The 11,971-nt window shown below is 38.8% G+C and overlaps 1 protein-coding gene across 1 annotated transcript; it reads right to left on the bottom strand.

Annotated features, from left to right (window-relative positions):
- Positions 1-392: 392 nt before the first annotated feature.
- Positions 393-1,596, bottom strand: LOC110933456 (glycine-rich protein DOT1). The gene is made up of 2 exons (XM_035989018.1): positions 1,117-1,596; positions 393-930 (listed from the first exon to the last, which is right to left on the bottom strand). Exons 1-2 carry the CDS (start codon positions 1,592-1,594, stop codon positions 461-463), a joined length of 948 nt encoding a protein of 315 aa, XP_035844911.1. The 5' UTR covers positions 1,595-1,596; the 3' UTR covers positions 393-460.
- Positions 1,597-11,971: the final 10,375 nt, after the last annotated feature.

The raw sequence follows: 11,971 nt of genomic DNA, 5'->3' as shown, positions 1-11,971 counted from the left end.
ATGTAGGGAAATTTATTTGGAAATGGGAAGGTTAAGCAAGTTCTTTGCAGACAGATTTATAGATGCTTTTACTTTTAAATGCACTGATATAGGATTTACAAGTATCTAAGCTCTTATTTTCTGATTTTAAACTGAAATGGTTTCCTTTATATTTTCTGGGTGTGTGAATCAGGTTTCTTTGGCACTTTCAGTTGTGTGACGGTTTATAATGGTTGCATATGGTTAACATAGGAATAAGGACTACAGACTTGTTCATTTCGAGACAGGACCAATGTACTCAGCTGACCCTAGGTCCACGGGTTGGATACGAAGGATGAAAACATCCTTGGTCCACGGATTGGATCAGGTTAGTCCATTGGTTAATATATTAAATCCATAGCTACATACAGATAGATCAGTTTAGAATTATAAATTTTATTTCATAGATAGATATAATATAAAAACAATGAAGCTCAAATAACTAATTGCCTGGTTTCCCATTCTTCTTGCCATAACCACCGCCAATGTTCCAATATGGCCACCCCCTCCGTCCAAAAATTCCTGGCCACCCGCCACCAGGCCAATAGCCGCCGCCTGGCCAGTAGCCGCCAGTGTATGGATATGTGTATGGTCCCCCACCATAGCCTCCACCGTATCCTTTATCTTTTCCGGGACTGCCATACCCATCATATCCATCACCCTCGCCATAACCTCCTCCATAACCTCCTCCGTAACCTCCTCCGTAACCTCCTCCGTAACCTCCACCTTGACCTCCTCCATAACCTCCACCTTGACCTCCACCATATTCACCACCGTGATCTTTTCCGGGACCACCATATTCGCCACCGTGGTCTTTTCCAGGACCACCATCAACTCCGCCATCGCCTCCTCCTTCATGCCCACCCTCATCTTCACCACCATGGTCTTTTCCATCTCTGCCCTCATCTCCACCTTGACCACCATCTCCACCTTGACCACCGTGGTCTTTTCCGTCTCCTCCCTGATCTCCCCCCTCATCTCCACCTTGACCACCGTGGTCTTTTCCATCTCCCCCTTGATCTGCTCCGCCCTCATCTCCACCTTGACCACCATGGTCTTTTCCATCTCCCCCTTGATCTGCTCCGCCCTCATCTCCACCTTGACCACCGTGGTCTTTTCCATCTCCCCCCTGATCTCCGCCCTCATCTCCACCTTGACCACCATGGTCTTTTCCATCTCCTCCTTGATCTGCTCCGCCCTCATCTCCCCCTTGACCACCATGGTCTTTTCCATCTCCCCCTTGATCTGCTCCGCCCTCATCTCCGCCTTGACCACCGTGGTCTTTTCCATCTCCTCCTTGATCTGCTCCGCCTTGATGTCCACTCTGATCTCCACCTTGACCACCGTGATCTTTTCCATCTCCACTGTCCCCTCCACCTCCTGAACCACCACATTTCCCTGATCCAACAACAATACCTTTTTGGTCTTTAACAGGCACTACAATGCAGGGCTGCTGATCAGCATGGACCCCTTTCTTTTCCACAAGTTCTCTTGCACCTTGTGTTATAGTTGTCGCACTCTGGAACACAATGAAAAAGATTGCTAGGACTAAAAGAGAATTAGAAAGTCTCTCCATTTTGTATGATTGTATGATATGATCTGAACAACCTAGGGACTTCACTTATATACTACAAGTTGAGGGAGCAACCCATCCTCGTATTTACTAGTTAACCAATCTAAAACGTAACTTATTTACTTTCATTGGAAAAACGATTAAATTTTAGGTTGGTATATAACCACACGAAACTAATCAACGTTTATATATTTCACAACAATTAAATGCATTTGATCTCTAAAGTTCCGTATACTTGTGTTCTTCGACATTTTTAGGTTCCCAGATTAATTGCTTACTGTGTGCTAATAACCCAAAATAAACGTACAAATATTATTTTAGCAAACTGATTCCGTGTAGTGAACGACTAAACCTGACTGTTCTTAAAATTTCCAATTTTGAAGTGAAGAATTCTAGTTTTAGAATGACTATATTTATTGTAGTTTGATGAATATTTAGTGTATACTTAAAATGGGGACTCAAATTCAAATCTATAGGATATTAAAAGAAACTCTGACTGAATTTTTGTAAAATTGGATACCTAGTTTCTTCTTTTTTTAATAGCATTTTTTACAACTAAATATTACCTAACCTTAAATTTGCAAGTATTTGAACCTACACTGCTTTTACGAGGAACAAATACTATACCACTAAACCACTGGATCATGGGTATCAGACCCCTAGCTGAACCGTCAAATCAGACGGTCATTAGTTGGTTTGATCCCAAATTTTAGCATGAACAAGAAGAATGCAAGCATTGGTGGATTTTACGTGATTAGCTCAAAACCAATAGTATGTCTAAATGTTTAATCATGTCTCATTCATTAGATTGTAACACAAATGACGACACAATTTTCTGTTTGATTGGTGATAATTCGTGTTCGGTTTTCAAAATGGTTATAAGGCCGTGGGGTATGGTGGGGCGGGGGTTGGCGCTTGGGTTGGGGCTTGGGTTGGGCATTTGGTGACACGTGTCCGCGGAGCCAGCCCACTGCCGGGTTACGTGTCCGCAGGGTATGGCGGGGCGTGGGTTGGGCTTGGGTTGGGTGAACCGCGTGGCATAAATGGTTTTTAAAAAAAAATACAAAAAATTTATAAAAAATCACACAACATTTATAAAAAAACCTACAACTTCATTAAAATTTTAAAAATTACATAATCCTAAAAATTACATAATTTCTAAAAATTACAAAATAAAAAAACCTAGAGCGTTAAAAAAATTTCAAAAAAGTCGATCTTGTCGAACGCCTTGTTTTCCTTGCCTCAAAACTCTATGTTCGCCACCGCCACTCGGTCCTCGTGGCTTAACTCGCCACCGGGAACCGCATCGTAGTAAGCCTTGAAACGCTCGAGCTTGAGCCGTAGCTCGCGCCATTTATGTTGGCACGCGTTGAGGTTGTGGCGGTCGTTACCGACGTTTTATCGGTAGGCCGCAAATGCTTCCGCCCAATATTTTGTTTGGCCCGGTGGCCGCCCCTTCATAGCGTCGACGACGCTAGTTACGAGTGCCATTTCTTCTTGACGGGTCCAGGATGCCATTTCTTCTTGGGTTCGTGGGATGGGGGGGACCAGTGGGGTAGCGGGTTCAAGACAGTGGGTGTAGCCGGTGGGGTGTTTGGTTCGTGGGATGGGGGACCGGTGGGGTTGGGGTTGCAATATATAGGGTCTTTGGATGACCCGGGTGGCGGTTATAGAAGATGGGGGGTTGGGGGGGACCAGTTTGAATTTTAAATTTCAAAATTTTAAACACCCGCCTGACGTGGCGGCCTGACGTGGCGGGTGACCCAATGAGAATAAACCAGCTCGCTTCGCCATACCGCCCCACGCTCGGCTTGAAAGCCAAGCCCCAAGGGGCCACGCCACAACCCAAGCCCACCCGGGGTGGTGACTTGGGCGTTTTACCCCAACCCACGCCAAAACTCCCATCCCATACTTCACGGCCTAACTTATGTAGTTTCTCTTATTGTGATAGATAAGTTATTAATTTAATAGATGTTATTGCTAAAAACTAAAACATGTAAATGTCATTGCTTATTTAGAAAAAAAAAAAAAAAAAAAAAAAAAACCCTAGAAGTATGATATATAAAATCACAGATTTACATGTTTTAGACTTTTAGTGTTCTTAACGAGTATAATGAGGGCTGTAAACGAACCGAACGTTCAGCGAATAGTTCGTGAACTGTTCGGCGGGAAGTTCGTTTATGTTCGTTCGATAAGCTTAACGAACGAACACGAACAAAAAATTTCGTTCGATAAGCTTAACGAACGAACACGAACAAAGGTCTCGTTCGTTCGACTACATTCGTAAACGTTCGGTAATATGTTCGTTTATGTTCGTTCGTGTTTGTTCGTTTATGTCTGTTTGTGTTCGGTTTTTTATGTTTATTTTTCTAAAATTTTTTAATGTTTTATTAATTTTTTAACTTCCTCATATGTATTATTTGCCTCTCTCTGGCCCTCTTCCTCTTTTGATATCACGCTCCTTGCTTATCTCCAATCGATTGAACCCAATATTATCCATCCCTTCAATCTTTAAATTGTTATATTTAACTACTTTCGTTGTGTACAATGTTTAAGATTAACGTTGCCTTTTTAAATTTTCAAAATTAAAGTTCATTTGTGTTCGTTAGCGTTCGTGGTTAGTGTTCATGAACTGTTCGCGAACAACCAAAATTCCTTAACAAACGAACACGAACACAAACTTCTGTTCGTCATGTGTTCGCGAACAGTTCACGAACATCTAAATTTCCTTAACGAACGAACACGAACATAGCCTTGTTCGTGTTCGTTCGGTTCGTTTACAGCCCTAAGTATAATGATTATTTTTTTACTTAAACGAAAATTAAGACTACAACATAACATTAATTTAAACAAATGTAGTTTGAACATAATGTTTTATTTTTGAAATAATGATTATAAAATCATATTTTGTGAGTCGAACGCCCTGCTTGCGATATGCACATATAATGTATATATGTGTGGGCATTCGGGTTGAAAAGTGAAAGTGCACTAATTTTAACGTTGTTTTACTAATTTCATGAAAATAACATTAAAAAGCGAGAGACGGTTAATCATACACCATGTAGTGGCGTTGATAGCCGAAAGACAAGGGTTACATGCACTAATCAGCTTTTGTCCCAATTGATAAGTGTTATGTGCCTTATGTCCAAGGCTTGATGCAAAACTGCTATCGAGCTGGGAGTCTCACTGGAAGCAGCATCTCTATTCCTACGGAGTAGAGGTAAGGCTTCTACATCTTACCCTCCTAAGACCTTACCTTAGCTTTGCTATTGGTGGGATTTACTATGATGATGATGATATTTTGTCAGTCGAACTTTTTTTATATTTTACGGGTGGACTTTTTTAATAGGGAAGTGATGTTCGATGGGCTGCACGCCTGCACACACTAAAACTTTGAATCAGTTGGGCTGGATAAGCTTACACAGGCTAGCAATTGGGCTGAACCGAAATTTAGTGCTCTATGGATTATAAGCCACTTTGCAGTTGAGCAACTTGCATAGACATAAATGATAATCTCTCTTGCCCGGATCTAGGCCCAGATGGCGATACTTCTTTAACAGCCTGCACAAAAGCCCAAAATTGTTTAGGAATATCTCAAATCAACAATATTACATTACATTACCATAATGCAATGCAACTAGATTAATGGTGTAGTTTATTGGATTTTGGCATCTTATTCAATTATTATTCAATTTGATTTTTCTGTAATAACTTATGTTTATTAATCTTTTTAAAGAAATATAAATATGTAGTCACGTTTAATTTTTTGTTAACATTCTAATATAAATTACTATATATTACTAAACGAATTGAAATGAATAGGGATTTTAATATTATAATAATATATATTTTTTAATATTTTTATTATTTTAATATTATAATAATAGTTACTTTCTTTACTTTTTTAACTTTAATCCTTTTTTTTCATATCAGGGGTTGGGATAAGCTTGGTGTCAACCGGTATCGAACCAGTATTGGTATCGAAAATACCGGTACGGTCCTGTTCGGTATCAGTACATGAAGGTAAAAACCGGAACTAATAAAGAAAACGCCAAAAGTTGGTGCCGAGAAATCTTTTAGTTCGGGAAATTTAGTGCTGCTACCCGGTACCATTTGCTCATCCCTGATCATGGTTACCGTACGACCAACGGTGTCGTACAACTTTTTTTTCTTGATTTTCTTCAATTTTTAATTTTTTCTTTTTTTAATTTCAGGGGCAGGGATGAGCTCGGTGCCAACCAATACAGAATCGGTACTGATACCGAAAATACCGGTTACGATACCGGTATATGAAGGTAAAAAACGGTAGTGAACTGGTACCAGTACTGGTATCGAAAATACCGGTACCTAGAACAATTTTGATACGGACTCGTAACAAAAGTGAAAGCTAGAAAAACACTAGCTTGAATCCCTTCTTCTTGATCGACCAAGAAAGAAGAAAACGAACTGGCTGAGTTGGTTGATATTGGATAGCAAGATTTTTTTCAAAATAAAATTCAAACTTCATTTCTTATCCAACCATTACAATACTTAAATAGAAAACAAGAAATAAAAGATAAACCATAAATGTTTAAACAAACTAATAAAAAGATAATTAGTTGGATAAGATCTTGAAACCGATTTTTGTTCTTAGCCACTCGTCGTCGATGGGCCGGCCATACGATGTGGATCCGTTGGTTCGGACGTGTGCCCCGTATCCGTATCATCCTCCCCCTCTAAAAAAGGACTCGTCCCTGAGTCATCATCATCAGCTGGAAAATAAGGAGAGAGATCTGCGACATTAAACGTTGCTGAAACTTTGTAGTGTCCTGGGAGATCTACCCTTGTATGCATTGTCATTAATACGCTTCAAGACCCGAAAAGGGCCATCGGCACGTGGCTTTAGCTTTCCAAACTTGCCCGGGGGAAACCTGTCTTTACGTAAATAAATCCAAACCAAATCACCTTCATTAAAAACGACCTTTTTGCGATGTTGATTAGCACGGGATTGATATTGCAAATTATGTTTGATTATCTGGTCGCGCACTTGTTCATGAAGTTGCTTAATTTGAGCCGCCCGCTCTTCCCCTTCCGCACTAAAATGCTCGACTTCCGGATATGCCGCAAGGTCAAGAGGAGTAAAAGGATTTCGACCGTAAACCACCATAAATGGACTTTAACCCGTGGAGCTATGATTGGACCGACTGTAAGCAAACTCCGCCTGTGGAAGGACTAGATCCCATCGTTTTGGATGATCACCAACGAGAGTACGCAATAATTTACCCAAAGTACGATTAGTTACCTCTGTTTGGCCATCCGTTTGAGGATGGTGGGAGCTACTAAACTGCAATTTGGCTCCGAGATGTTTCCACAATGTTCGCCAGAAATGACTAACAAATTTGACGTCGTGATCCGACGTGATGGACTTAGGAACCCCATGCAAGCGAACTATTTTGGCAAAATAAAGTTTAGCAATCTGAGAGGCATCATACGTTTTGACACATGCAACAAAGTGTGCCATCTTTGAAAAGCGATCCACAACTACCATTATCGAATCTTTTTTCCGTTGTGTTAACGGAAGGCCCAAAACAAAATCAATGCTTACATCTTCCCACAGATGATTTGGTACCGGAAACGGAGAGTACAATCCATGATTAGTATTTTTAGCTTTAGCGACATGATACACACGACATCTAGCGACCACCATAGTAACTGTTTTTGCGAGATTGGGCAAAAAAAAAACGATCAGAAACTAGAGCAAGTGTTTTGTCCCGACCAAAATGACCTGCTAACGCTCCTTGGTGACATTCCAAGACAATAGCCTCTAGATATGACGAGTATGGCACACAGAGACGGTTCCATGATATAACAAATTATCTTGCCGGAAAAAGGCCTTAAACGGGCCATTTGTTGTTTGCGACCAAATGGAGTGAAAATCTGCATACTCAAAATAAAATGCCGTGAAAGAGTCAAATCCCGTAAGCATGAAGGTCGATGTTGCCATGAGAGATGGCCGGCGGCTTAAAGCATCCGCAACAGAGTTAGAGGACCCGAACTTGTGTCGAATAACGAATGTGAAATCTTGAAACATTTCGACCCACTTAGCATGTCTTGGATTTAGTTTAGCTTGCCCCTGAATAAACTTAAGGGCTTAATGATCGGAATAAAGAATAAACTCAGCGGGGAGAAGATAATGCCGCCAATATTCTAGACTACGAACAATCGCGTAGAATTCTTAATCATAGGTGCTATACCGGCATCTTGTATCACTTAGTTTTTCACTAAAGAAAGCAATGGGGCGATTTTGCTGACTTAGTACTGTCACACCCTGGCTTTGCGGAAGCGTGGGTTAATTGGTGTGACTTCTTAATACCATAGTAACAATCATAACAATGCTATATGATAAAAACATGTGATATTCATCCATTAATAAGGCTTAGAAAATCCCATTTTCAACAATCACAAAATAAGTTACAAACCTTAACTTGATTTAATTGAGTTCATAAAGACTTAGCAAAAGACTTTAAAACAATACTAAATTTAGGGATATGTAACCCGTCCAGGAAGAGGTTACATCTTCTAAACCCTGGATGACTTCTTTATTCAAATGCAGCTTGAAAATACGTGCATACCTTGCCAGATCCGTTAGTTTCCTGAAATACATGTAGTTTGAAAAGTCAACATAAAGTTGAGCGAGTTCATGTGTAAGTGGGTATGTATAACCCGTTGTAAAAATGTCTGTATGTATAAAAATCCCTGATATGTAACAAATAAGGAAAAAGAGATCACAATTGGGTTGCAAAGCCAATGATATGTGTGAAGTGTAGTAGGAAGACTCAAACCTAGCAGATTTTTGCGTCGGGTACCAAGTCACCACCTGGTTCATTCAGCGAACTCAGGGGTTGGGCTCGCTACACCCAGATAGATCTACCGCTACAGACCCTCGGTCCTATAATGAGGATTAATGGCCTTCAGTTCCCGCCTACCCACTCACATGATCTAAGTAGTAACCTTCCTTACGCTAACCATACCATGTAAAAAGTATTCGTAATCATAGTAGCATGTATTTCACCCCCGCAGTTTAGAAAACTGAAAACAGTTAAGAGAAAAGGGGGACATGAACTCACAGAAGTGCGTATCCAGCAACGTCAATCTCCAATTCTATCTGCTGCGTGACGACCTACACGTACTAATTCCTATTAGACGGACGGCCGTGCCTTAGCTTAAGGTTTAACGTTTTTGGGAAATAGTTAGACAACTATTTCGTATTTACACTTCTTAATCATTAAATGAATATATTACTTCCCAAGAATGGGGGTATTAATACATGTGCGTTCGTATAACTTCGAAATATATTATTAAGTCTCACTTAATAAAATATATTTTATTTCTATCACCAAAATATAAATATTTTTCCTAAAAATATTATATTTTATTTCACATAATTTCCAAAATAATACTTTTATCAAAATACGCAATTAAGAGTATTTTTCCGAAAATACATAAGTTACGTTTGAAGTTCGGGTGGTAATAATAATACCGGTGTAACTTAAATAATTATTGTGAAGGCGTTCGTATTATTTTGGAGCCGTTAATATTCAGTAATATTATTTTTACCCTAAAAATAATATTTACGTAGTTCACAAAATAATCATAAAAATCTCATAAGTGTTGTTATGAAAAATATATATTCTAAATATATATTAATCAGGTTTTATTTGTGAAAAATCCCACCTCCGACACTTGGAAGTTTGTAATAAAAATTGTGGCGAAAGTTATTTGGGAAGACAAGTTAAAAATGTATTCATAACACTTGTTGTAAAAATATTTTCCAAGTGTTATATTTCTGTAAAAATTTCGCCAGAGTTTCCTCTTTAACTAGAGGTGCCCCCACGCTTACAAGCGTATCATTTTATTTTCAAAATTCAATCAACAATGTTCCCAACATCAACAAACAATGTTTCAACATCAAGTGTGTAGTAATCTTCCAATATTCTGAGTAGATCTTTCTATCTTTGTAATTAAAATCGGTTTCTTGAAATCTTTATTCTTAAAGAAAATACATTTTTACAACCTCTAGTCAAAAATTACAAAAACATTCCTTTGTTAAATCTTTTTGTTACACAAGTGTCTACACACTTGTGTGTTCACCAAAATCACCTTTAGTTTATGAAAGACCCGGCTTAAAAATATGATTTCATCTTACACTTGATTCTTCGAAAATACCACTTGTAGATCTTTAGATCTACTAGTTTAGAACTCCATTTTATAAGAAAAATCACTTTTACACAAGTTCATGTTCATATGTAGTAGTGTTCATCATCTAATCACTTTCATACTTCAACATACACTAGTCCATGTTCCATAGACATGACTTAGCCGGGTTAGATGACGATCCGAACTACTACTAGCATTAAACAACATAAAATAATCATCACAAAACAAGATCCAAGAGTTTTACACTAATATTTACTTATTAACCACCAAGTTCATAATTTTTAGTAGACTTTTAGTTTTGTTCTTGAGTGTTTATGATTTTCAACCGACAAATCTCTTATTAACCACTTTAGACAAGATCAAGAAGGTGATTAGAAACACTTACAACTAGCTCAAGGCTAGGGAAGAAACTAGACGAAAAATGAGTGGTTAATAGCGTTGTAGAGAGATCCTTGCGATTCCGTAAACATCGGGCTTCCTTGTGCGTGATCCTTCACCTTTGTATGTGCTTGGAATTGCAAGATCGAAATCGAAAAATGATGATGGTTGTGGCTTGGTTCTAGGCCGAACTCAATGAGAGGGAGAGGAAGAGTGTTGAACTTTGTTGTGGTGAAATGAATATGAGAAGTGATCTTATGGTGTCTTATATAATCCAACAACACTAATTACCCAATGGATATCATGTCTAGATGATATTAGACATAAGCAATATAATAATAATCATAAAGTGTGAGGGTATGTCCCCTCATGGGACCAAAATCGTTGGGGGGGGGGGGGTTATCATGGTTGATTTTGAACTAAATAGTTAAGGTTTAGTTAGTTAAATTAGGAGGTTAAACCAATTTCTAGTGTGTTATGTTCCATAGCGGGTGTTAGGGTATTCGAGGACCCTAACTGGCTCAGAAAAAGAAAAACAATGTCAATGACAATATTTTTATGTTCCGGGTAAAGTCCGGTTGTTTGGTTGGATACTGATCCGTTAAAGTGCTTAATAAGCATTTAAAGTGTCGTTAATATTATTTTTAGTGACACAATGAATTCCCGACACTTGGAAAGTGTCTAGTATTATTTTCCTATGTTTTTGCACTTTACTAGTTAGCTTAAATGCTGAGTTTTATATTAAAGTGCAGAATTTTGTGTTTAAAACAAGTTTTAGGCACATCCAGTCACTATAACTCTCACCTAGTGACGCAGTTCTACGATCCTCAACTCCCTACACTCCCTACTAGTGTAGTAATCTATTCCCGGCTCATACTGGCCTTAGAGACAGTGTCTGTCTGGTGCTGGCTATGTCAGCACGTTTATTGGGTTATCCGTTCATTGTGCTACTGTGCTTTTGTGCATCAAGTTTGTCACTATAGTTCTGTGTAAATAATGGAGTGACAGCAAATAAAGTATGATGCATGTAAATGTATGTATCAGAAATCAAGAATCAGTTAGACCACAAATTTTAAGCAAGCACAGTAATTAAGCACTAATTAAATACTAATTAATTCGTACGGATATCTGGTTTGGTGAGGGTTGTCACATTCCCCCCCCCCCCCCCGTTAAAGAAATTTCGTCCTCGAAATTTGTACTACCTTAACCCTCTATGGTTTCGTCACATGTGTTTGTATATAAATAATATCGAGGTAGATAATCTCCAATCCGAAACAACATTACTCACATTTGGTGAGTCCAAGAATATATAACAACCCGAATCCTAGGGTTAAAAAGGTGTGTGCTTTTAGCATTAGTTGTCAAGGTACGAGACGTACTTGGCGTATAATTTAGCGCAAACCAGCTAGTAGGGGGGTTCCACAAAGAGGAGCCTTGACTAATAAGACTCTCAAACGATCGATCGCAATATGCAAACGAGTTTTCACGAAACATAGCACCCGCTATATAAATTCAAAAATCCACGACTCAAATAAAATAGTGAATTGATATATCAACTCCCGAGTAGATGAATGGTAAAGTTTAGTGTGTTGACATTCTAAAATTCGAAAGTACATTGAATGAAATACAGGCGAATCTGGCGTATCACGGTTCGTAGTTGCATTAGAAATGTTTAAAAGATAGGTCAACAACAGTTGATGTAGTTTCGTGTGAAGCGGATGACCATGATTAGCACATGCTACAAGTTTGTAATGACACCACAAGGTGTCGCAATGATATAGTTTCATAATAGCGGTGATTGAACAA

This window comes from Helianthus annuus, chromosome 4, assembly GCF_002127325.2.
Source record: "Helianthus annuus cultivar XRQ/B chromosome 4, HanXRQr2.0-SUNRISE, whole genome shotgun sequence".
NCBI lineage: Eukaryota > Viridiplantae > Streptophyta > Magnoliopsida > Asterales > Asteraceae > Helianthus > Helianthus annuus.
The sequence above is the reverse complement of the archived record's forward strand: the minus strand, read 5'-3'. Positions and strand labels throughout refer to the sequence as shown.